The following is a 26949-nucleotide window of genomic DNA, read 5'->3' as shown; positions in this document are numbered from 1 at the left end:
AGAATTAAAAAAAGAGCTGCAATAGACTGGTTTTCATCATTCATAACATATAGAATTTTCAAAGTCACAGTGGAAAATTTTTCAGGACCCATTTCATTTAGTTTATATCTAATGTCCCTTGGCCATATCATTTGCAACTTCACCCCTGTTTCCATCCACTGCTATGCTGATGATTGACTTTACTACTGGTCCCCACAACATTTCCAACAATATAATTTCCCACCACTTTCAACCAACATAACACAAGCAGCAAGAAACCTGGGTGTCATCTTCGATCACATCCTCAACTTTAACCGGCACATCAAGATTCTGGTCCAATAATGCCACATACAACTCAGAAATATTGCAGTGATTAAACCAATTCTCACCAGAAACATCACTGAGCAGTTTATACACATGCTCATTTTCTCTCACCTGGACTACCACCACTCTTTATTCACCTGCTTCAACGACTCAATGATGGCCTGGCTACAGTTGGTTCAGCATTGAGCAGCAAGACTTCCCACAAGCACTCGACATCGATTAAAAAACACTCCAGTCCTGGCACAATTATCCTGGCTCCCCATTCATTATAGAATTCAGTTTAAGATTCTGTTGATCACTTCAAAATGTCTACAAGGTCCAGTCTGACTCTATCAACACTTCTGACACCATATTCTGCACCTTGAACTCTAAGATCTGAAACGCAGCAACTGTGTGTGTTGTCCCTTGGTCCAGGCTCAAAACTAAGGGTGACCACGCTTTCACTGTTTTAGCCTCAGTACTGCGGAACAAGCTCCCTCTGACTGTCAGAATAGCTTAGTCAGTTTCTCAGTTTAAAAAATTTTTAAAAACCCAACTGTACACACAAGCATTGTTAGAACTTTTTATTGCTTCTCTGAAGCTTCATTATTGGTCTTTTTATGGTTGCACTGTTTTTTTAATGAGTGTTTTATTTCTTTCACTGTTTTAACTAATGTTTAAAGTTTACCTGAAAAGGCGAATTTTGTCAAATAGTCTGTCCTGTGAATTCCTTGACCCAAAGTGACTTGGAACAGATTGTACATTCATATTCATCATATTTGAACACATTCTAACGAAAAACACTATTTGTGAATACTGATTTTCAAACAATACAGCGGTGCTGCATTTTACCTTCTTAAAATGCGTTTTGTTACAATTTGTTTGTTACAAAGTGGGTCCTGTGAATTTCCTCTCACAAAGTGAATTGAAGCAACTTTTGTCTTCATTTTCATTACATTTGAAAACGGTATGAAGATAAAATTTGCTTGTAAATACTGACTTTCAAAAACTAGTATTTCTGTTTTTCATGCTGCTGAACAGCGTTTTTCAGCCTGAAAAGGGCATTTTTGTGAAATAATGTGACCTGTGATATCCCAGACACAAAGTAATTTATTGAAAAATTATTTTTGCTTTCATGCCTGATTTGAACACATTCTGAAACAAAAACGTATTTGTATATGTAGTGACTGAAGTTAGCAGTAGGTTTAATGCACTTGCCAATTCCCAGTCTGATACACCAGACACAGGTGTATCTAGAATGAACGAGACGACAGGCTAGCAGTTTAAAGAGTTTCAACATTTTATTATGATGATATTTGGAAAAAAAAGGAAAACTGCATTTAAAGAGGGTGATTGAGCATCTGTACAACTATTCTTTAGTAATTTGAGGCATAGGGGGCGCTGGAGTCTATCCCAGCAGACTTAGGATGAAGGCAGGGAACACCATGGACAGGTCACCAGTCTATCGCAGGGCTATATAGAGAGACAAACAATCACACTCACATTCACATGGACAAAATTAAGAATCACCAATTAAACTCAGCATGTCCCTGGATTGTGAGAGGAACTCAGAGCACCCAGAGAGAACCCATGCAGGCAGAGAGAGAATATGCAAACTCCACACAGTAAGATTCAAACCCAGGACCTTCAAGCTGTGAGGCAACAGTGCTGACCATTGTAACACTGTACCGCGCTCAAACCATACAGTGTTGCTGTATTTTATGCTCTTAAACAGTGTGCCATTTTGAAAAGGCCATTTTTAATCAAATAGTGTGTCCTGGAATTGACTTGAAAGAGCTGTTTCTTTCATATTTATCATACTTGAACTCAAAGGAAAAAACTTGTGTGTAAATACTGATTTTCAAGCAATAGCGTGTTGCAGTCTTTTATACTCTTAAACAGCATTTCTCCACATGAAAAGGCCAGTTTTTCATGTAGTGTGTCCTGTCCTGTCCTAAATGGTACTACTACTTTTACAGATACTGTTTATCAATCCAGCCATTTATCTGTATTCTTAGCAGTCCCTTTTTGTTTGAAAAATAATATCATTAACAATTATTCACCAAACCAGAAGCATGTTCAATATTTGTTTATTAAGGCAGTCATCATTACAATGAACACTGTAATGAGTCTGAAGGCCTTGAGGTTTGTACAAGCATCACTCTCCTTAGATATAGAAACATAAACTTATAAAGCACTTCATTCACAAATGTTGAATTTCATTTGGAAAAATAAAACTCACTATTTCAAAAGATATATTTTGCACAACAGCAAAGATAATGGAAATAAGTGTGTGTAAGTATATTAGATGGAACACTTCATTCAAATACAATATTTAGGAATGTTGGTGAGATTACATTTATTGTTTCATGCAACTACTCTGTGGATATATTACCTATCAAAGTGTGAAAATATTTGAAAAAACTCATTACCAAGGACCTTGTTCCATAACCATTTCTCCACGCAAACATTACATAATATATCACATAGCAAAAATAAACACAAAACTCCAGAAATGATTTGACTTAGTTATCATTAGACCTCGAGAAATTTTATACACAGATCGGCTGCTATTGTCTTATAGTAAATTTCAGAAAAAAAAAAATGCATCGTTGTTCGGTGGTATTTTGAAAAGTCAGTTTTCTGGGGGAAAAAATCACATAATACAACTCCATCATCAGAGCAGAGAAGAAATGTATTCATTTGTGATTCAGAGTCTGAAATTTTAAAAAATGTAGCAATAAACAAATCGATGGAAAAATATCAAATATTGTGTCTCTAAAAATACATTGAAAATATCTTATAAAGTGCATTATGGAAAGCTTTAAATTAAATATTAATTATTCTTGGGATTTCTGTGGTCTAAATGTAAAAAGGCTGAGGGTTTTTCATTCAGGCATTCCAAAATATTTTGCATTTATATGCAAAATATGTTGTATATTTTAAAAAAAAAAAGGTCAAATAGTCATGGCTTATTGTATTCATATTTTTATTTTGAAAACTACTCAAAGGATAAAAATGTTAGCTTTTTAATCTAACAGGTTATGTGTTTGACCCATTAGAGCACAAAGAACAAAACGAGCCAATAGAAAACCAAACTTTGCCTTATTTCTTAATAATATTAACCTGTATTACGACTGTCTAGTTAAGTTCTTGTTCCGCTGTTGGTTCATATGTTTTCTGGATTTGACTGCTATCAATAACGTTGGGGGGAGAAAACCATAGATATATACAGAAGACTAGATACGCTGTAGCAGCCGGCTAAGCTACGTGCCTACGTGGCAGCCATCTCGGAGGGGGAAACATTCCCATTAAAAGCAATCCATGTACATTGAAAATAAATCATAATTTGCTCATTTCTCAACCGATTTTCATGTGGTTTACTTTATTATAAATGTCAAAACATGTGCTATTAATACAGAACATTTGATTTAAAAAAATGGAAATGGTCTTTCTACATTCAGCCATTACATATATAAATGTAAAATTTACATTGTAAATAATTAGATATATAGCTATATGAACAAAAAAGAGAAATACAAAAAATATACATATATAGAAAATATGTTTTTGGATCAAAAAATTTAATTGTAGAGGTAATAAAATCTTAATTTATATTTATTTATCTATCTCTCTCTCTCTACAGCTATAGGCTGTTATATACATATAACATGGAGATAGAATAGACCAGAATACAGTTTATTGCCATTTACAAGAAACAGATACATTGAACTGAATCATTAAGCATGACAAAAATAATTTAAAATACTTAGACATATACACAACTGACATATAATGAGCATATAAATGCTAATAGCATGAAAGCAGGAATACAAGCAGATATGTATTATTTATTTAGATACAAACACAAATAGGGTGAATAATAAGTGTGCATTGGGTCACAGTGGGTCCTCTATAAAGAAACAGTAAACGTGTAAATTTTCATGAAAATAATGAAACTCAATAAAACTGAGTTGCTGCATCCTTGTCAGTGATGCACGTACTCTTCCAAGATGAGCCGGGAAGTTAAATACTGATGGAATGACACCAGGTCTCAGCTGACAAGCCTGCTCAGCCCTGTCAAACTCGTCAGGTTTAAAATGATCACTGCAGACCACCCACTCATCATTTGCAGCAAACCCCTCTCTCCTCAGAGCTGCTTCCACTTCCTCTTCAACCCATAGTCTTTGGGAAACCTACATGGAGTAAGAAAAGTAGACAGACAAAAGTAAATAAGTCTGTACACAACATCTTTAAAAAGAAATCATGCTAATAAATTAAGTACAAAGAACCAAATTAGCCAATATACTGGAGACCAAAGTTATTTAATTTGATAAGTATAATCTTGTTTAGTAACATTTCAATTATTTGAGAGCAGTCCTAAAGAACTGCCTGTAATCCCAATCATAAAATCGGTTTGGAGGAAGAACATAGATGGTAATCTGGATATATATGAGTTAGGCTTTATAACTACTATTGGTAGTGTTGGTGGTAGTAATAGCAATGTGACTACTACTAGTAGTAGTGGTAGTACACTAACTACTGCTGCTGATACTGGCTGCTACTGCAACTTGTAATATTATTACAAATGCTGATACTACTTCTACGACTCTAACAGCTATTTATACTACTACTGCTGCTTGTACTTTTAGTATTACTACTACTGCTTGCATAACTATACTACAGCCACTATTAATCGTCTGGTATTTGGTTGTCAAGCTGCTAGCTCGCGTTAGTGTTTTGCTAGTGGCTAACTAGTTAGCTCTCATAGACTGGAAGCTCTCAACAAAATTTAATAATGAAAACAGAGCCAAAAACTATTCTTACCTATGAAAAGTCATTCCAAGTTTCCATCTTTCAATCGTACGAAGTAGTGTGCAATTGTATGCAGCACAGTGAGACGGCATACTCGTTTCCGTTTTCACGCCGTATACATCAATGGAATGCACTGAAACTTTGCCCCCACTAGCTTAGCCTCGCTGTCCGTACGCAGCTCAAAGGGGTGTGTCCTATCTACTTATTCATATCTATGGAGAAAACGATTAGACGTCTCACGCGGAGAGCGGAAGAGGAGGCTCTCGTGAGAGTTGGGCAGAGTTGGCGGGTAGACATTATTTCCTTATATTTATGAGTGTTGGATAGCGGACTATTGGACTTGACTGCCAGGCTTCCTTGTAAGGGGACTGCTATGGCTCCGAGAGGGAGTCAGAGGGAAGGGGGGGAGAGTAGCCAACAAAGTACGAACAAACAAGACAGGTCAGAGAATGGGAGTGAAAGTGAGGAGGCTGAGGAGATGAGGAAAATGGCGAAGGTTGGAGAGGAAAGTGGGTTTAAGATTGTTGTTAAGTTTAAGGATAAAAGCGACAAAGCCTTAAACCCTCTCAGCCTGTTGGAGGAGCTAAAAAATAAAATGGGGAGTGTGCTGAATGTGAAAAGGATGTTGAATGGAAATATAGTTGTGTTCTGTAATTCTGAAGCCCAGCGATCGAATGCCATGAAAGTTCGCCATCTGCTTAACAGGCCTGTTGAGTGCTTCATTCCTGGCAAGGCTCAAAATGCAAAGGGAGTGATATACATAAGCCCTGAGATAACAGAAAGTGCAATTGTAAAAAACCTGAAAGGAGCTGAAATAGAGGCTGCACGTAGGTTCAAAGAGACTGGCGCAGCTGTGTTGCTTATATTTAAACAGGAAACAGTACCGATGCGAGTCCACTTGGGCTATATGAGCTTCCAGGTGAAGCAATATGTTCATCCCCCTCTGCGCTGCTACAAGTGCCAGCACTTTGGGCACATAGCTGCAGTGTGTGGGGGAAACAAAAGGTGTGGGAAATGTGGAGGGGATCATGACTTTGTGCAGTGTCAGACTGAGGAAGTTAAGTGTTGTAACTGTAGGGGGAACCACATAGCCTCCTTCAGAGGATGTCAGCATCATGTAAGGGCTTTGGAGGTAGAAAAAATGAGAGTAGAGGGGAAAATGTCATATGCAGATGCCTTGAAGAAAGTAAGGGGAGCAGGGGAGCCTCCCAGGGCAGTAGAAGCAAGTGCTGCTTCCTCTCCGCCTGTGGCTCCAAGGCAGATAATAGGGACGCAGTCACTCCTTGCATTCATTGCAGATGTACTATGGGCAACAAGAACCCAAACCAAAAGGTCTGATATCATTAAAGTGGTAGTTGATGCTGCGGAAAGATTTCTTGAGGAGGCGTTTCTGGGCCAAGAGGAGCTGCACATGTACATGAAGCAGAAGCTTGTAGTGTATGAAAAGAGGAGGAAAGAGAGGAGGTGTACAGACAGAAGTGAGGCTTATGCTGAAGAAGGAAACATGGAAATGAATGAAGATTATTGTTAAACTGCTGATGTTTTACATCCTGCAATGGAATGCAAGGAGCTTGATAGCAAATGGGCAGGAATTTAAGAGATTTGTCGACGAAGTTAAGGTTTTACCAGAATTGCTATGCATTCAGGAAACATGGCTCAAGCCGTGCTTAGGCTTTGTGGTCCCACGATATGAAAGTGTCAGACAAGATAGAGGGGGGAAAACAGGAGGAGGCTGTGCAACATTTATAAGATCAGATGTACAGTACCAGAGGGTGGAAATTAAGAGTACATTAGAGTGTGTTGTTGTAAGGGTATGGACAAAGAACAGCTGGGTAAATGTGGTAAATTTTTACAATCCATGTTTGCAAATCAGTATCAGCAGATTAGAAGGAGTTATGGAGCAAATAGGGGCCCCAGTTATTTGGGTAGGGGATTTCAATGCACACAACCCCCTATGGGGCAGCAGAGCTAAAGACAATAATGGGAGCACTGTAGAGGAATTTATGGACAGCTATGGGTTAATATGTTTGAATGATGGTAGGCCAACAAGGTTTGATGTTAGAACAGGTGCTGCTTCATGTATGTTTGAATGATGGTAGGCCAACAAGGTTTGATGTTAGAACAGGTGCTGCTTCATGTATAGATTTAGCAATAGCTTCCTGTGACATGGCAAGGGTGGGAGAATGGGACTGTATGGACAGATATAAAATAGGCAGTGATCATTTTCCAATTCTCCTGAGATTTGGAAAATCCTTATTCACAGAAGTGCAGGAAAGGACAAAATACTTGAACTATGGTAAGGCAGATTGAGAACAATTTTTAGTTAGGTGTAATAAAGCTATTGAGGGAGTCAAGGGGGAAGGGACAATAGGTCAGTGGAATAACAGCTTATGTGAAGCTCTTATGAGCAGTGCTTGTAAATGTATCCCTGTGAAGAATAACCCTAAGAGGAAGATAAGTGTGCCATGGTGGAACAAAGCATGTGATGAAGCGATGCGAGAGAGGAATCAAGCCTATAGGGCTTTGAGGAAAAGTCCTTTGGAGTGTAGAGCAATAGAGTACAAGAGACTGAGAGCGAAGGCTAGGAGGGTGCTTAAAAGTGCAAAAAGGGAGTGCTGGAGAAGATGTTGTGGTAAATTAGTAATAGAAACAACAGTGGGTGAGATGTGGCAGGCAGTACACCGCATGTCGGGAATTTTAAGGAAAAACAACATGCCAGTGTTAGAGGAAGAGGGTAAGGTTTACATAAGTGACCTGAACAAAGCAAAACTGTGTGAAGCTAAATTTAAGTCTATCCATAGTGGGGTTAACCTTGGTGAAGAAGGGGTAAGGAAAAGAAATGAGACATTTAAACAAAATATGCATAAAATTGAGGTAAATGATGATAACAGCGACAGTTGTAATCTCTATTTTTCATTGGAGGAATTGCATAGACCAATAAAAATGGGAGGAGAACAGCCCCTGGTAAGGCTGGCATAAGTTATGAGATCCTTAAGAGAACAAGTGATATAATGTTAGAAGAAATATTGTCGCTTATAAATAATATTTGGAAGGAGGGAACTCTTCCTAGTTCCTGGAAGCAGGCAGTGGTGGTCCCAGTTTTGAAGCCAGGGAAAGATGCTTCAAAGGCAGGGTCATATAGACCCATTGCTCTGACAGCATTTCTATGTAAAGTTATGGAAAGGATGGTCACTGATAGATTAGTATATAGGTTGGAGAAGAAGGGTTGGTTCACTCCAAGGCAAAGTGGGTTCTGCAGAGGGAGGAGCACCATGGACTCAGTGATTTCCCTAGAGTCGGATATTAAGAAAGCCATGGCTAATAAAGAAGGACTTGTTGCTGTATTTCTTGATATTGAGAAGGCCTATGACATGCTATGGAAGGAAGGGCTTATTATAAAGTTACATGAGGCTGGAATACGGGGGCGTATGCTTAATTGGATTCAGGAGTTCTTGTAGAACAGGATGATTCAAGTTAGGGTTGGACATGCTTATTCAAATGGAACAGCAATTGATAACGGAACACCCCAAGGGAGTGTTATCAGCCCAGTATTATTTAATGTGATGATTAATGACATCTTTCAAGACCTTGGGTCTGGTTTTGGACTATCCCTGTTCGCAGATGACAGGGCGGTTTGGAAAAGAGGGAGACATATTAAACACATAACTGAGCGAATGCAGGATGCCCTAAACGAGATTGTTACGTGGGGTGGAAAATGGTGATTTAAAGTATCAGTGGGAAAAAACTAAGTATGTGATTTTTGGTAACAAGAAAACTGAACCTTAAGAGTTATATATGTACGGACAAGCAATTGAGAGGGTAAGAGAATTGAAATTTTTGGGTGTTTATTTTGATGAAAAATTGACATGGAAAAAACATTTGATAATGTGAATAAATGTGAGAAAGTGGTGAATGTAATACGTTCTCTGTCAGGAAGCTCTTGGGGTGCTGGAAGGGGCACTCAATTAATGATTTACAGGGCAATGATAAGGTCAAGACTAGACTATGGATGTGTGTGTTTTGGAACAGCGGCAGAGTCAAATCTAAAACGGTTGGATTTAATTCAGGCAAAGGTACTCAGAATATGTTGTGGGGCCCTCCAAACTACACCAATCCCAGCTTTGCTTGTTGAAATGGGTGAAACTCCTCTGGCAATTCGGCGGGCTAAACTGGCAATGCAGTATGTTGTTAAGCTGCAGGCACATCAAAGAGAGCACCCAGCAAAGTCTGTACTTGATGATGCCTGGGAGTGGGGAGTGGGAGAAAAGTCTAAAAAAAAGTCTCATGGTAAACGAGTGGAGAAGCTGGAGTTGGAAAAGGTAGGGGTGGCCCCTCAAGTTCTCTGGCCAGCTGTGCCTCCATGGCTCCTACCAACACCAGAAATAGATTTCAGCATACTGGAAACCATAAAAAAACAGGGAAGTGCTGTTGGCTCAGACTTGGTAAAGGAAAGACTAAAAAGCAACTGGGAGCATTATGTACAGATCTATACAAATGGGGCCCAAGATCCCAAAACAAGAATATCAGGGTCTGCTTATTTCATCCTGGATTTTAAAATTGTTAAGCTCAAGCGACTGGCTGAGGGGGTGTCGGTGTATACAACAGAGTTAGTTGCCATAATACTGGGCTCTACAGTGGGTGGAGGAGGTCAGGCTGAAGAGGGTGGTCATATGCTCAGACTCAGCTTCAGTCCTAATGACTTTGAGAGATAACAATCCAGGGGCCCGACCAGACTTGGTGGTGGAGCTCCTCACTCTGTTGTATAGAACTGAGCAGGCTGGAGGCATGATAGGGTTTCTGTGGGTGCCCGCCCATATTGGGGTAGAGGGTAATGAGATGGCAGATATGGCGGCTAAAAGGGCATTAAGGAGGGATGTTGAATTGACTGTGGGCATCGGGATATCTGAATGTCGCTCCATTATCAGGGATGTCATTACAGCTCAGTGGCAGAAGCAGTGGGAGAATGGTGAAAAAGGACGGCATTACTTCTCAATACAAAATAGTGTAAAGGCAGACCAGTGCTACCTTGGACATGAGCGAAAACACTCCGTGTTAATGACAAGACTAAGACTTGGACACTGTGGACTGGCATGGGATTTAGCTAAAATCAGCAAGCATAAGGACGGATTATGTGGAGCCTGCGGGAAACAGCAAACTGTGAAACATCTGCTTATGGAGTGCAGCCTGTTTGAGGAACAAAGAACACAGTTATATGCCAAGATGTCACATGAGGAAATGAAATCAATCACAATGAGGAGTCTCCTTAATCCCAGAGAGAACCAGGCAAGGACGGTGAACGCAGTCCTTCACTTTATCAACTCCACAGGATTACATCTTTGGAAGTAGGAATGATCTGAATTCTGCATTCTCATCCTGACCTGCGAGAGGCAGCAATGTGCCGCAAGGCATCCAGCCTGCCGGAAATTCATAAGAGGAAGAAGAAGAAGAAGAAGCAGAAGAAGACGGCTCACGCTCGAAACGGAAACGTAACAACACAACGCTGGTGTCATTTCCTGCTGCCATGCTAGGTGGTGCGGACTTGTTTGAAGCTTCACATTAGTTTACAATTTCCATTATTAGCAAATTCACTAGGGAATATTTTCATACAGGCAGCACCATGAGTACGTTATGGATGGGAAACGTAAGTTGTTTATAACTTTTTACTGCGATAAATCATTTAGTGTAACCATTGGCTAGCTCAACACGAGCCCCATGCGGTGGATGAAAGCAAGGAAATACAAAGCTTTCTCTATTAAACCAGCATCTTATTATTGTCCTGTTTGCTACGTAATACTTGGCACCGAATAGGTGAAGAACTGGCTATCTTATGCTCAGGTTGAGTAGTCCAGCACGCTGAGAGACCACGGCTTTTATCTTAAGTTTGTGCCTCTCATAATTAGCATGCATTCGGTTCACAGAGCTAACCATCATTTTCTGTGAAAGATAAGCAACCAGATAATTAAAATGATCTCCGAGAGTCTTTGACCACATGAGTCAAAAAACATTCGGTCTGCTGGTCGGGCTCATCAGACCAGGTCTATATCACACAATGAATTCCAGAGCCAACTTATAGTTACATTTTAAAGGAGCATCCCAACTGCATACATTATAAACTGGTATGGGACGTGCATGATCCAAGACAAGTATGTGATTAAAACCGCCTAGAATGGCACCACATCAGAGAGACCAGGTGTCTGTGCTGAGCCCAATCATACTTAAAGATAGGTTCCACCACAGCCTCAGCCTGCTCACCCTGCTCCTGTCCGGCAAGTCACACTGAAGTATCTATCAGATCTACTCCCCATGTTGTGAATAATACACACTTATAAACAGTTAATGGAAGTACTGTTGTGTTGTATATTTTTAATGATTACAGTTACTGAATGTTTCATGTACTCTTTTTTTGACATCTTTTTGATGCTCTGCAGCTGGAGGCTTACATGGATGAGAAGTTTATCACCAGAGCCTTTTCCACCATGGGTGAGCAGGTGGTTAATGTGCGGATCATACGCAACAAGATGACAGGGTGAGAGCTAAATCTACAAGCAGATGTCATTGTTACAGTTACTCAACTTTGTCATTAAGCAGTGTATTGTTACCTAGGGGTGCTCTTGGTTACTGTTTTGTGGAGATGACAGATGAGGCCACAGCTGAAAGGTGTCTACGCAAAATCAATGGAAAAGCCTTACCAGGAGCTAATCCGGTATGGAGAACATTTATTATTCACAGTAGCCACCGTTTTTGCTTGTCTTATCTTGTTTGATGGAAACTCCTGAGAAATAACACAGTTTTACTGTAATGTCTTTTCCTTTCAGCCCACAAGGTTCAAGCTGAACCGAGCAACCTTCGGGAAACAGGACAGTGGGTAAGTCCAATTAGAGAAGCAGGATATCAGAGACAGATTTTACATTACCATGCCCACTTAATGTGTGGCAAACGTGACTGTATTCCAGTACACATTTTTTGTCAGATTTGGTGAACATCTCCTCATAGTCTGCTAGCTGCTATTGTGTGTGTGCTGAAAATATATCCGGTCTTTACACATCCCTGTCTCTATAAATAGGAAATAAACCCCTTGAACCAATCCACACAACACTTACCATTAGGAATGGGTACTGAGCCCCAGGGAGAAATCTATAAATTCAGCTCTGCTAACGGTACATTAGAAAGTTTGAAGATCGTTGTTTTGCACATTCTATCTCATCCTGAAAGTTTCCACAGATTGATTGTGGTACTGGTCTGACATGCAAATTACTTGTTACTAATGTGGCAACAAACATTTTCTGCATCAACTGTAGTGAATTTGAATCAGACTACTGGACGTTCATCACCTATGAGTTGCTGCACAGAGCTGCAGGTGAATGATGGAGCTGCTCCACCCTCCAAACACCTGACATTCTGTCTGTCAGAGCTACAGAATTCTGTTTTGGATTTGGAAAGCAAAAGTGCATCACAGACACACACACATCATCTTCCACTCTTCCACTGATGACAAAGAATGTGCAACACAACGATCTTTTCACTTTCTAGCATTCCTAGTTTCTTAGCAGGGCTCTTAATGTCAGAGCTTATCAGTCCTCCAGTATTTAAAGATTTCGTCCCCGGCCTCATTTAATACCAGGGCTCAGTACCCCGTTCATATAGCTAAATATCAACAGTCTTTCTTCAAAATGGCAGATTCCAGTTTTTGGATTATTCCTGTCATAGATACATTAGATATCTTCTGTGTTCACTGGTAATAAACAGCCTCTTGTCTTTTGGTCCCGTTGCAGTCAGATGTATTCTCTGTTTGTGGGAGATCTAACTCCAGAGGTGGACGATGGCATGCTTTATGAGTTCTTTTACAACCGGTACCCTTCTTGTCGTGGTGGAAAAGTGGTGCTTGACAGCATGGGAAACTCAAAGTAAGTATTAAGATGTCAGTACACAGTATGCACCACATTCAGGTATTCACAACGGGTATTATTTGCCTGCATTGGTGTTCTCATCTTCCTCAACACCTGTCCCAATGAAATCTTTCTCAATAACTATATAAAGATGAATGAAACCCATAGGTTTCCTACTGAAGGATTTTCAAGCTCAGTGTAGTTGCTCTGGCTGCTTACATCTTGACAGTGCCTGACTCCTCCTGACTCCCAGCTAATCCAAGATTAGGCAAAGGCGAGCATGAGTGAAGGTGAAGCGGGCCATGCAAATGCCTCTGGGTTATGGGCTGTCCTATGACAGCACCCACCCTTCACTGAAAGAGAACACTGTTGCCAATTTCCCCATTCATCACAGCTGTAGGGAGGGTGAATTTTATAGAACTTGTTTAAATTGTATTAAGGTTTAAAGTTATGCATGATTGAGACTAAAATTAGCATTTGTACCAGGCTGTAAAAGAAGTTTATTTCTGCTGTAAAAATGGACATTTTAACATGGTAGTCATGGGGGTTAACTCGCTTTTGGCATCAAGGTTAAGTTGAATTAAAGGAACTACAGTCTATGGACACACTACTCTTTGCTTTACATCTTACATTCTAGCTTTTCAACTATGGAGTCTAAACTAGCAAGCTTCCTTCCACAAAGAAGGAACAGCTAAGATAACAAACCACTTCTTGATCTGTCTCTTAGAATTTATTGTTGAGTCTTCCTTAATAACCCTTTGCAAGGTTCTGCTTCTCCTGGTTGTACTAGCTTCGCCTTTCAAGCTTTTGTACTCGGCATGTCAACCTGAAGGGTTTCTGATGATATTAGAGAGATACATTTCTGCAATAATAATTCTGAAATATCAGAGAGAAATAGATAGAAAGGGCTACAATATACGATTGGGAGGTACAGTCACAATATATTTGTATTACGAAAAGAGAGGACATTAGAATTGAGGGAAAAGTTTAGTCCCATATAAAGCATATAGAGATACATCAGGCTTCCTTTTCCAATTAAGACATCACTTTAAAATGAATCCACAGTTATGGAAGTCATTTGATTGTTCCATATTTTCACATTATGTACAACTGTACATATTCACATTCAGATGTTTAAGTCACCTTGGGTTTGCATTGTGGGGATGTTCATTACATATGGTGGTAAACACTACAGTAAGATTTGTACAAAGTTACACTCAATGGTGACATTACAAAAACCAATGAAAAGCAGCAAAATTATAGCTAAGATGAAAGTCAACATTTAATCTTTTGACAGGAAACACATCTGGTATAAATAGAACATGAAAAACTTAAAGGCCTGGAACTTCGATGTACGTTTTACTGGTCTTGTTCCAAAGGACATTTAAAGGGAGTTGCTATTCTGATTTCAAATAAAGCAGCTTTCCAGCCCTGCACAGCTGCAGATAAGGAGGGTTGTTAGGTCCTAGTGAAAGGGATTCTTGATTCTATATAGGTAACATTAAGTAATGTTCATAGTTCACTATGACAGGACACATTGCTAATGGCGAAAATTTGAAATCAGCCACAAAACTCTCAGGTATTCTAACTTGTGCGGTGGACTAGAATGTACAGCTAAATCACACCCTAGACTCCACAAATTGAAAATCAAGACTAAACACTGAGACACTGAAAGAAAAATGCTTAAAGTAATGGCTCTGATTAATATATGGAGGAAATTCCACCCATTTGTAAAAATGTTTACTTTCCTCTCCCACTTCCATGCCATCTACTCGCAGAGTGATTCTTTTTTTCAGTATTTATAACCGACATCTGGAACTGATGTATGTTAAAAGTTATTTATTACCAGCATGTAGTAGTAGGGAATGTGTCATTCATAACTAGGTTTGTAAATGAATTAGGATTACTATGAATGAATTTCTACATATATATATACCAAATTTTATACATTTGTAGCAGTTGATAGCAGAACATGTGTTATTCATAAACTGCTTTATGAGTAAGGATTTTTATAACTGAGTACTTATAATAGAAATAGGAGTGATGGCATTTGAGCGTGGCGTGACACTACCACTCTCCTGTTTACTGAGAGATCAATTGATTGAGATCTGTAAGTTTGTCTCCTGCAGTTCTGTCTGCAGTTCTTCTCTTTTCTTTAAAAATCGCTTTTATTGTCCCCTTAGACTCAGATCTTAAAGCATTATTAATTATTGTTCTCCAGCTTCTGTTTCAGGGTCATAATAATAATAACAATAAGCTTAATGTCTATAGCACCTTTCAAAACAGGGGTTACACGGTGCTTCACAAAGCATTAAAATACACAAAACATTACATAAAATGGTAAAAAAAAGAACTTCAGTGAAAACATTGCAACCTTAAAAATACCAATAACCAAGCATAAAAATGTATAAAAATGCTTGTCTGTATTGGTGTGTTTTTCAAAGCTGTGGCTGCCGTGAGCTATTAGCATAGCCCTAGCCCCTGTGAAAGAGGCTAATCTCCTGATTAGTGGCTGTGCTTTCTATTCAGTTTTTACAGGTTGTGTGTCAGCTAGAGAGACTGTCAGTTCATCATCTGTCAGAACACAGTGGTAAAGTCAGTCAGACTTAAGAAAGCTGTTTTGGTGCTCCAGATAGCGTTAACCACAGACTTAAGATACACTGTTAACCTCTTAGCAATAGCCATAGCCTAGCATTGAATAGAATAAACTCAACTGCACCACTTAACACCTACAAGTGAATTATTGGGGTCTTTCTGTGAATTACTGAGATCGCTTGTGGAGGACTGCAGTGTTTATCAAACCTTCAACTCAACCTGCTATTTCACCTTCCAGACACTGTTCTGCTAATTCACCAGAGCCCTTCTGCTCTGCCAATGTGCTCCAATATGCTTTCTCCGTCTGTGTAAACAGTAGTTCTGATTGGCTGTTACTCATTATACATGACAGCCAATCAGATAGCTCTGTGGGCGGGACATTGTGTGAGACCACAGTGACTGTAGAGAGAGCCAATTGAAGCTGGGCCAAAAGAGCACTTTATTTTTTATTTCCTGATGTCTTTCCTGTCAATAATTTTCTTAATGCATGCATGTCAATTGGCCAGATATATGTTCTGTGTAAGGCAGTAGTCACTTTAAGTTTTGTTAGGACTAGATAGACTAAGGATGGTATGAACCTGTTATGATCAGTATTTAAGACTGTGTTGGTGTTTTATGCCTCCCTTTCTTCCTGACACTACTGGAGATGTACCCCTAAACAGAAAGTTAACTGCAAATAAAATGAGTTCAATGTGACCTGTCTGTTCAGTTCCCCTATGTGTTTGAGTTTTTTTTTAAAAAAAGAATCATTTTTTAAAAAATCTACTGGTAATTAAAAAATGAAGAATGGCAAAGAAAAGAAATGAAGGTTTGATCCCAGTGCAAGCATTAGACACCCCATGTTTGGACAATTAGTGTGCAGGACAAACTTATGCAATGTTGTTTCACAGCAGAGTAGGTCTATATATCCTTTTATTTTAAGTTTCCATTTAGTTAAAGCCCCTTATTATTGATCTTAGATGGATTCAGCTGTGGGTGAGGTCTTTCACACTATTACATCAATGCCTGACATATCTCCACATCTGTCCTGTGGAATACAACATTTTCAGATAAACTTAAAGATATCTTTTCAGACTTACAGGTTCTGTATGCACGTGATTTGTTATTTTCCTTTACTCTGACTTTCCCAGATGGTTGCTAATGTAGGATTGGACAGTGACTATTCTAGGAAGAGGCTTAGTCATTTGAACCAAATGGTCATTTAGACAATTTTCTTCTTAAGGGCTGTTAATGAAGACTGCCATATGTAAATTTGTCCTAATTCCCCTTTTAAGACATGCATAAATAATCTTCCTTAAATCATTTCTGTCTTGGCCTTTCCCACATTGGTCTCACTCATTTCCTTCCATAATTTGACCACTGTCCCTGTCTCTCATTGTAGGGGCTGTGGCTTTGTGCAGTTCCCAGACGAAAGACTGCAGAAGCGGGCCTTAGAGGACTGTCAGGGTGCTGTGGGACTGGGTGGTAAGCCTCTGAGGTTGAGCCTAGCTGCTAACAAGTGAGTTCTTCTTAGAGTCTTTACTCTTTTTGGTGTTCAAGCTGATGCTCTTGTGTACAAGTCAAATGGTTGGTGGAGTTCACAGGTGTGTCTCTTTGTCCTGCTCCAAGTTTAAGGAACAAGCAACAGCAGCAGCAGTCAGAGAACAAATCATGGCAGTCTTCAGGATACAGACAGAACTATGACCAGTACAACCAGTACCAGCAGCAGGCCTATGCTGGGTATTACTCCTCATGGGGCTATGACCAGACTGGAGGGATGTATGGCTACAACTATCCGCAATATGATTACACACAGTATCCTCCACCACAGGTAACGTCCCTCTGTTACATAGGGAGTGTTGCATCAGTTAGTAATTGTTAAAACATTAGGTCCAGTGTGTTTTTTATGCTTTTTTTGTGGTTGTTTTTTAGGAAAGTGAAGCTGTTGAAGAGGATGAAGGACTTGAAGGTTAGTATTGGGATTGGGGGCTGGTAATTACTGTTATTTTCATTACTGACCTTAATTCACTTGTAACTTGCTCATAAAACATGTCACAAACTTTAAAGATTTCTTTTAAGGTTTTTTAGCCTTTCGTTATTGTTGTGTGAAGAGAGGGAGGTGTCAGAATGTTCAGATCATTAGATTAGTATTTATAGATATTTTTTTATTTTAGACAGATAACACACATACCACAAATTGTTGTTCTGGTTGGATCACACTTGGCAGCAACAATTGTAGTTAAATGTTTGTGATAGCTTGTGATCAGTCTTGTACATCTCCATGGAGGAATTTTGGTCCACTCTTCTCTGCAGAATAATTTTAATTCAGTCACATCAGATGGTTTTTAAGCATGAACTGCCCTTTTAACATCTTGCCATAGCATCTCGTTTGAATTCAAATCTGGTCTTTGACTTGGCCACTCCTTAGCTTTCATTTTGTTCTTTTTGAGCCACTCAGTGGTGGACTTGCTTGCGTGCTTTGGGTCGTCACCATGCTGCATAAACCATTAAGTTGAGCTTTCGGTCATGAGCTGGTGGTGGACATTCTCCAGGAGGATTTTCTGATAGAGAGCAGAATTCATGGCTCTATCAAATATGACAAGTCGTCCAGGTCCTGTGGAAGCAAAGCAGCCCCAAACCATTACCCTACCACCACCACGTCTCACTGTTGGTATCATGTTCTTCTTGTGGAATGCAATATTAGCTTTACACCAGATGTAACGGAACCATGTCTTCTAAAAAGTTCCACTCATCAGTCCACAGGATGTTATTCCAAGAGTCTTGGGGCTCATCTAGATATGTCAATAGTGGTTTGTGCCTTGCAACTCTCCCATGGATCCATTTTCTCCTCGTATCTTCTTATTGTTCAGGCATATGGGTTCTGTAAAGCGTCTTGAGACAATTTGACTGTACTTGGCGCTATATAAATAAAATTGAATTGAATTGAATTGTGGAATCATGTAGGTTCTATTTAGCGATGTTTAGATTCAACAAGCCTGGCAGTAATCATATGTGAGTGTGGCTGGTGAAATTGAATCCAAATGCAAAATTATTTTTTTCAGACTGACAGTAGCTTCCATGTTGTGCAGAGGCAGGTTACTGGCTGGTAATTGGACAGGATTGCTCCCTTCTGGGGATCCTTCATTTTCAGGACTGCCCGACCTTGGGTTAACCTCTCCGTTGTTATGGTGTATCCCATCCTTTAGCAGTTGGTTTATTTGCACTTCTCGGCATCCATGGAGTGCAGTTAGCTTCTTTAGCCAGTAAGTGTGGATCTTGTCAAGGTCTGGTGCTGTCCAGCTCTTCATTCTTGACACTCTCCCTTGAATGTCTGCTGTTGTGATGGTCACTGGGCTTTATTCTGGGAGATTCCTGTGGTCTACTTTCACATCTATCAGCCACTGAGCATTGGTCTTATGCAAAGCTTCTTCTCCAATATACGTTCCCACTGCTTTTCAGTCTCAGCTCGAGGTGGGGTTTGTTCTCATCTCATTTCACTCTCACTGAGAGTACACTTTGGATGGTTCTGGCTTCTACTTCTTTAGTCACTTCCTCAGACGTGTGGCCAGGGGCTGTGAGTTCTGTTTGAAGTCTCCACTACCTCAGGTATGGATAGCTTGTTGTATTCCCTAGGTAGTCCTTTCTTCATTACACCTTTCTGTAGCTCTGCTAGCCGGCTAACTTCCCTCCTTGTTGCCTTGATCTTGGCCTCCAGCCTCCGTTTTTATGGAGGATTCTCGGAGTGTGGGGATGATGATATCTCCCCCCTGACCCGTCGTCCTGTGCTGTAATATATTTGTTATACTGACAACAAATATGACACGACCTCCTGTACCAAAGTCTCTCTGTGTGCTTGCGTGTGTGTGTCTGTGTGTGGTCCAGTCCATTCTCACTTTGTAACTCACTGTCCATGTGTTGTAGATCCCAGTGTGGAGCTGGATGTGATGGAGGCCAACAGGAAGTTCATGGAGCTCAGTGAGGAACTGTATGATGCTCTGATTGAGTGTCACTGGCAGCCTGCCGAATTCACTGCTGAACAGGACTATGTGACATCCTGCCTACCAGAACCCATTTACTGCTGAAACTGGGCAATTCTTCTATGGACTTTAACTACCAGTTTTGCTTTTTTTGGTTGAAGAAATTTCCAGCATATGAATTATGTTTTTTTTTAAGAGCTGTAGTTATATGTCAGGTGATCAATTTTTTTTAGTGTGAAAACCTGTTGATGATTAAACCTTTAAGTGTTCAGAACTAAAATTATGTCAGTGTGATCTTACCCAACACACAAATATCACGCATTGGTTTGATATGCAATCAATACTGAGATCATAGGGTTACAGACAAGGACAATTAAACCTGCAGAACTTTTGTCTCCCTATTTTAGTAATTACACAATCACTATTAATGCATGCTTGCGATGCCTTGCTGTTGCTCTTTTTTATTTTTTTGTAGACATCAGTCCTTTCTCGGAGGACCAAACTGTTGTAGGTTTTTCCGCCATGGTTCTCGTTGCTGCAGCCTGATTTGTCTCCTCCTTCAGCTCTAGTAAACCAAACCTTACTGGTAAAACACAATCTTACTAGTGCACCAGAGAGGGAATGCCACTAGAGACAAGATTTAAAACTTTGTGATAGGCATTGTGAATTGCATTGTGGGATGGCTGTGGCTTAGGTGGTAGAGCAAGCATTTTGTGTGGTAGCTCTGCCACAGATGGTGTGTGAGTGTGTGTGAATGGGTGAATAAATAACACATTATAAAGCACTTTGTAGAATCTAGCTAAGGTTAAAACATACTATATAAAGGGCAGACAAGTTTACCTTTGCTTCGTCTGAATGTAGCAGATGTTCATTTATCAGGTTTCACTCTTCACTGAGTAGAGACAGAGTTTTTGTTTGTTAGTTTTTTGACCAAGCAGCCTTTGTTGATTGATTTGTCTTACTATAATTATACATTAGGTGTAATTTATATATGTACATTTTATTTGAACAAACACTGAACATATTTCACAAACTCTGATCAGTTATTTGTAACAACTCTGAGGTTTTAAAGTGTAGAATACAGAATCCTCTGGACTCCCTGTAAATACCAGTGTGTTTGAAGGGCTTTTGAATTGAGACATTTTTGAAAATAGATACATAAAATCCAGGCTACAATAAAGTTGCTCACTACACTTTCACTAGGTATGAATGCAGATGGTTTGTCCATAAATATGTGTGAGAAAGAGACACAGGTACTGTCTGGTAAGCTCCTTTCACATCAGGGAATTAGTTTTTTTTAACAGTGGAAAGCCACAAGGTAGTGTGTTTATACTGAAAACCCAGTACAGTTCAGAGTCCCTGGTAAGCCTTTTCTAACATTTGCAATTTTTTTTGGATAATATAGCATACTTCAATGCATCCTGTTAGGCTTTTTTTTTTTTTTTTTTTTTTTTTAAAGCTAACTGGAGTTTTACTTTGAAAAGCCCACATATGTGAACATCCTCCTGTTAGTCCTATTAATTTTTGAAGAAAGAAACAACAACATGCAACTGCTACGCATCCTTAAACCACTGTTGCCTGGGAGAGACTCTTATTTCTACGTTTAACCAAACAGATATGGAGCCACTAAACACTCTATGGCCTGTAGATTTTGATCTGGGACATGTAAAAACATCCATCAATGATTTATTAATATCATTAGTAACAGCTGCATTGACTTGAAGTTACTGTTATATATATCCTGCTGACAGAGCACACTATAACATTATACATTTCTAATGGAGTCAGCCATGTTTGGAGTCCTTTGTTAAGTCTCCATCCGCCAATCACCTGTCAGTCACTGGTTGCTATGCTGATTTCCGCTTTTTGAGGGTGCAGAAAGGAGACAGACAGGCAGACTAAGGATTAGCCCTATGAACTAACGGTTACAGCTCAAAAACTACGATTCTTATAATTTTTTTTTTGTTTTGAACATTGTGATGTATTTTCACTTTGGTGGCAGGTTAGAGAGACTCACTGCTTCTGATTTTCACCTGACATTGTGGAGCTCTGATATAATTGGAGTCAATGAGAGTTTTGGTCGACACTGAGTTCTGAGGTAGTTTCTGAAAAAAAACACAAGTCCTACAACTCACTGGGTGAAAGAGGACAAAACTGCCTACATTTTTATGCATACATTGTTGAGTAAAAATTATGGGAGACATGGTTTACTGCACCTTTTTACATATAATGTTTCTGGTCAAAATTTAACTGAACAAAAAAAAATCAGATTTTTACAAAAATGTATAAAGCCAAACCTTTAGTGCAGTTGTTTTTATGAATTTTGTAAAGAATGTATGACAAATCGCTACCTAAAGTCATAGCATACCATTCCCAACTGAGCCACACGTTTTGATAAATAATTTGTGTAAGTTTTCTCAAAGCTGTGGGAAAAAGTAGGTGCCAAAAATCCAACCCTGTCTCCACAAAATGATGTTCTCACACAACTAAACTGCATTCTCCATTATGTTGCAATAGAAATAGAGTAGAAACGTAATTTGTCCTGGATTACGTTTGGCTGTAACATGTTATAAATCCGTTTTGAATTTCTTGCCGTTCATTTTCTTCACACATAGAGCTGTTATTAATTTGATGAATATTACTATAATATTTATTATTATTATTATTATTATTATTATTATTATTATTATTATTATTATTATTATTATTATTATTATTATGTTACATAATATACACTACTGTTCAAAAGTTTCGGGTCACTTAGAAATGTCCTTATTTTTGAAAGAAAAGCATTTTTTTTCAGTGAAGATGACATTAAATGAATCAGAAATCTAGACATTGTTAATGTGGTAAATGACTATTCTAGATGGAAACGGCTGATTTTTAATGGAATATCTTCATCGTGGTACAAAGGGCCATTTCCAGCAACCATCACTCCTGTGTTCTAATGCTACATTGTGTTAGCTAATGGTGTTGAAAGGCTAATTGATGATTAGAAAACCCTTGTGCAATTATGTTAGCACATGAATTAAAGTGTGAGTTTTCATGGAAAACATGAAATTGTCTGGGTGACCCCAAACTTTTGAACGGTAGTGTATATGGATGCAAGGCATTTTGGAGCTAATGTTTGCCTCATGATCTATTCTAGCAAATGTGCTTTTGTTGTCTTTGTTGCTCATTATAATTATTGGATTCATTTAGAACTTCCGTGTATTTTCTTTCTGAGCTGTTTGAGCAGCCCTCTGCTGTTACTATGAGGAAGTATTCTTTTGTTTCTGTACAGATTTTTATGTTTATTTGATCTTTTAATGGATGTTACAATCACATATTTGTGGATACAGCACAGTTATTTCATGTGTTCCGTTCAGATCCACAATAAAGGACAGGAAAATAAATCCCTCCTTCATAATCACATTGAAAACATCGGGACAAAGTCCTCTCAGTGTGCTTTAATAATAAGTGGCCTACACTGTGTGTTATACTGACAGTGATATGGACTCTGTTTCCTTTCCCTGGAACTGTGATGCTAGCATTACTTGCTAGACTAAATGTACTGAACAGTAAGCATGACATGAAACGAGAAAACTGGAATGAGTGTTGTGACTCAGTCATCATAGTTTTCCCCTGTCATGTCCTTCATACTTTAACACTGCAGCTAGATCGCCCCCTTAGCAGTAATCTAGTGGAGGTTTTGTTCATTCTAGCTACAGTGGCAGCACTTTAGATTTCTGAGAACCAGTTAGTTTGTGAGTGCAGCATTTTACTGTTTACCACCTGTTCTGATACATTTTCTAAATAGATCTCTTCATTAGTGTGCTTTGTATGTTGCTAGCAGGGAAGGCTTTCATGTAGGACAGGAAGTGCTTGACTTGGCTCCACTTTCTTCATCATTCTTTAGCCAATCTAAATGGCTCTGCCCTAAAGTGAATATAAAATATACGCTCCAGTGACCAGACAGAACAGTGAGACCAAGTGTTTCTACGTTGAAACCACGTCATCCTTCTTGAAAACTAAGGTGGCAAAGTTCACTGTCAGATTAATTCAACCTTGTCAAATGCATCTTTGCTGCAGTTTACTTTTATGAATTAAGGAGAATGACATTAATAGGAAGCAAGTCATGTTTCTGAAGATGTGTAGTAAATTCCATTGCAAAAATATGTACTTTAACATGGAATTTATTTGTGTGAGAACATAATTTTATGGAGACAGGGTTGCAAAAATCATGTTGGAACAATAATTAATGCTGTTATGATAGAAAGGTGTCAGAACACACTGAGCATCTCATCTTGCTATATATGGAACTGTGTAGCTGCAGACAAGTCAGAGTGAATATGCTGACTACTGACCACCATTGCTCGCACCTACAATAGACACACGAGCATGAGAATTATACTATGGAGTAATGGAAGGTGACCTGGTCTGCGTAATGTAAATTTCGCCGTCTTCCAAAGTCTGCAGACATCCAAAGCCAAAGATTTGTCTACATGCAAGGAAAATGGAGACACCAATCTGCCCCCACATTGAACAAAATTGTCAAAGTGAACTCCGAAAAAGCAGTGTATGGTCGGTCTTACACATACTGCATCCACAACGTCATTTCCCCAAGCCTCTGAAAGTCCATGCAGACTTCTTTGTATGCAGTCCAAAGTTTGTGCCTTGGTGGTGAGTATGCTACAAAGGCAGGTCTGTGCATGCTTAGCAGTAATCTGCATGTGTAAACTATGTAAATACAACCTAGTAGTTTAATAACTGTTACAAATCTGTAGGCATTCACAACTGTTAGTGTGACACACCAGCGTATGGTGAAGGCTTATAGGAGAGCCTTTTGTCTTTTGTCCTGTCTTTGTCTCCATGTTTTAATTAAACAATAAAATTATACAAAATAAACTAAGAAGACCTTTATTTATTTTTGTGTAATTTTATTGTTTAATTTTTTGCACATTATTTTGCAAGATCTTTCATTAACTGCTTCTTTTGCTCCAGTTCAGATATTAAGTGTACATAAATTTTCTTTTCTATTAGAATGTAACAAAAATCAAGTAGTAACTATTAGTGAGCTAGCACCATTTCAAATACATTCCATCAACCAAAGTGACAAAGTAGTGCAGAGTTCCACTTTACATTATCAATGTCAGCTGTTGGCCTGCTAAACATCTTGGCACACAAACCTGACATTACAAGGCTGTGCACAAGTCAGGGCCAACTCTATCAATGCTGCAAGAAAAGACAGTTGGATCTGCTGGGAGAAGCCTCCTGTGACTCTGCACACTGCCTTATCCTGATGTCACCTCTGGGCGCTGGCTGACGACACAGCAGTGGTGCTTCTGACTCAAAGAAGCCAGCCTTTACTACAAAGAGGACAACACCAAACTTAAGTGGTCGGTGTTATGATTTGATGTCGACTTAATACTCTCAACTCCTGAATTTTTATCTTAGAGAAGCTGATTACTTTAAAAAAAAACTTTTAGTAACCTCAGTCCCCTCTTTACGAACATAAACCATAACAGTTTTATGCACCATCCAAAAGATTTCCTCATTTAATACAGCATTTTGTGTGGTGTATTGCATGAATAAACCCCTTATTTATTGCCCTGTCTTGGTGTTGTCTTTCTTTGATTGAAGGCAGAGATCAATTTAATCGGTAAAATGCTCCACACTAGACTCTAAGTCTATTAAATGCTGCAAGATTTCCACAAGTAAAACAAGAAAAGCAGTCGGAGAGCGCAGTACTCTGCCAAGGCTGCTCAGTCGTATGATTTCCGACAGATGAAATCTTTTCAGAAATTTGTGATCCGCAGCAGTTGATCTGTAGTAGGTTTGCAGTCACATGATCATCAGCATGCAGCTGGTGTAGTGTTCACTTGTAGTTATAGTTACAGTGACTCTGTGCCGCCATCGGGCAATGATACAGAAATCTTTAACAACTCTGTGGATCCAGACTATAAGCCGCATCACTGCCAAAATCTAATGAGGTGGTCCTTGTGTCATTTGTGACCTTTCCTGAAATTTTCATGCAAATCCGTTTTTTCAGTAAAGTTGCGAACAGACAGACAAACCAACGCCGATTGTCAGAGCTCCACCATGTTCCTTGGTGAAGTAACAAAACACCTTTATTCTCCATCAGACTCATGATACAAACCCGCTGAACTGTAGCCTGCTGAATTTCTGTGGATGTGACAGTGGCCTGACTCAGTGATTCCTGGTCAAGCTCAGGAATTAGGCAGCATGCTACAACTGCCTCTGTATGTCCAAATATGACATCTACTGGAATACAGAACAATTACAAGATGCCATGTAGGAGTTCATTAATGTATTTTGTTGCCTTACCATCCCATATTTGACAACAGCTTTTAGAAGTGTGTTTTTCTTACGAACTGGAGCTTTAGTGGTTGTGCACCTACAGAAAAGCACCCTGTTTAACATAATAAAAATAAAACTGTTTCTAGGGCAGTCATCTTTGACCAATGCAATATTGCCAAAATTAGGAACATCCTGTCTCAGAGAGATGAAAAGCTAGTCCATGCAGTTGTGACTTCTGAGGGCTGTACCATGAAGCAAGTTTGACTTTGTCAGCTCGACAAAAACTAAAAACCCCAGTCAGAGGTAACGGGTATCAGAGGGTGATTGTCAACTTTCTTTAATTCAGACTTTCTGCTTCAAATTCTGTGCACATTCACATGTAAGTAGGCGTTTAACGTGACTCTTCTTCTGCACAAAATGTACCAATGTCGTCCCACCTATAGTCAACAGCCTGTTTTTACAGAGAATTATGAGAAATCAAAAAATAACAATGACAGTGAAAAGTGCTGCTACAGCACAGGAATGCTGGTAGAAAACTGTTCTATCAGTTGCAGTACCAACGGTGTAAACGGACTTGACAGCAAATCAGGCCCAAACATAAAAACAGCAAAAACGGTTTTCATAACATCTGTGAGTGTTCAGTTTATTGACAAGGATGAAGTCCGGTTCTGGAATGACATCACTGATGGCTGAAGAGAAGAAACATAACATCATTTCCACCACAAACTAAAGAACCAGTTCTGGTTTCAGATATCTCAGATGAGATGTAAAGAATGTTTATAGCTTTAAAATGATACATTTATAGCTATACACTTATAGTGTTTCTGATATGTGACAATAATCGAAAACCTACAGACATAAGAGCATCAACACAGTGGTGACATCATCTGCAAACTTGAAACATAAATTGTAAACTTGAAAATAAAAATATGTCCTGCCTAAATAAGATGTCATGTTGTGCATACATATTTTTATCTTTGCTCAAGCTATTATTAGCCCAAGCAAAGATTATCTTGGTCGCACAAATTTATTATCATGCACTCACTTTGTTCATACAAGTTATGTTGTGCACAAAAGACATCATTTTGATTGCATTCTTGCACAGGTTATCATGG

General features: G+C 39.1%; 1 protein-coding gene across 2 annotated transcripts; it reads left to right on the top strand.

The window, feature by feature from the left end:
* Positions 1-10578: 10578 nt before the first annotated feature.
* On the top strand, positions 10579-19814 carry LOC111585420 (tRNA selenocysteine 1-associated protein 1). Of its 2 annotated transcripts, none has more exons than XM_023294910.3 (9): positions 10579-10738; positions 11526-11623; positions 11701-11800; positions 11913-11962; positions 12870-13001; positions 16960-17076; positions 17187-17388; positions 17490-17526; positions 19479-19814. In XM_023294910.3, the coding sequence occupies exons 1-9, from the start codon at positions 10715-10717 to the stop codon at positions 19637-19639; spliced, it is 921 nt and encodes a 306-aa protein (XP_023150678.1). In that variant the 5' UTR covers positions 10579-10714; the 3' UTR covers positions 19640-19814. The 2 variants fall into 2 exon arrangements, with proteins under 2 accessions (XP_023150678.1, XP_023150669.1); XM_023294901.3 differs by having other exon boundaries at positions 11686-11800.
* Positions 19815-26949: the final 7135 nt, after the last annotated feature.

The sequence above is a fragment of the Amphiprion ocellaris genome, chromosome 15 (assembly GCF_022539595.1).
Source record: "Amphiprion ocellaris isolate individual 3 ecotype Okinawa chromosome 15, ASM2253959v1, whole genome shotgun sequence".
Taxonomy (NCBI): domain Eukaryota; kingdom Metazoa; phylum Chordata; class Actinopteri; family Pomacentridae; genus Amphiprion; species Amphiprion ocellaris.
The sequence above is the reverse complement of the archived record's forward strand: the minus strand, read 5'-3'. Positions and strand labels throughout refer to the sequence as shown.

Coding starts and splice junctions, on each gene's coding strand:
- LOC111585420 (XM_023294901.3), top strand. CDS start 10,715: ATGAGTACGTTATGGATGGGAAAC. Junction 17,077..17,186: donor TTGAGCCTAGCTGCTAACAA/GTGAGTTCTTCT, acceptor TCCTGCTCCAAG/TTTAAGGAACAAGCAACAGC. Junction 17,389..17,489: donor CACAGTATCCTCCACCACAG/GTAACGTCCCTC, acceptor GTTGTTTTTTAG/GAAAGTGAAGCTGTTGAAGA.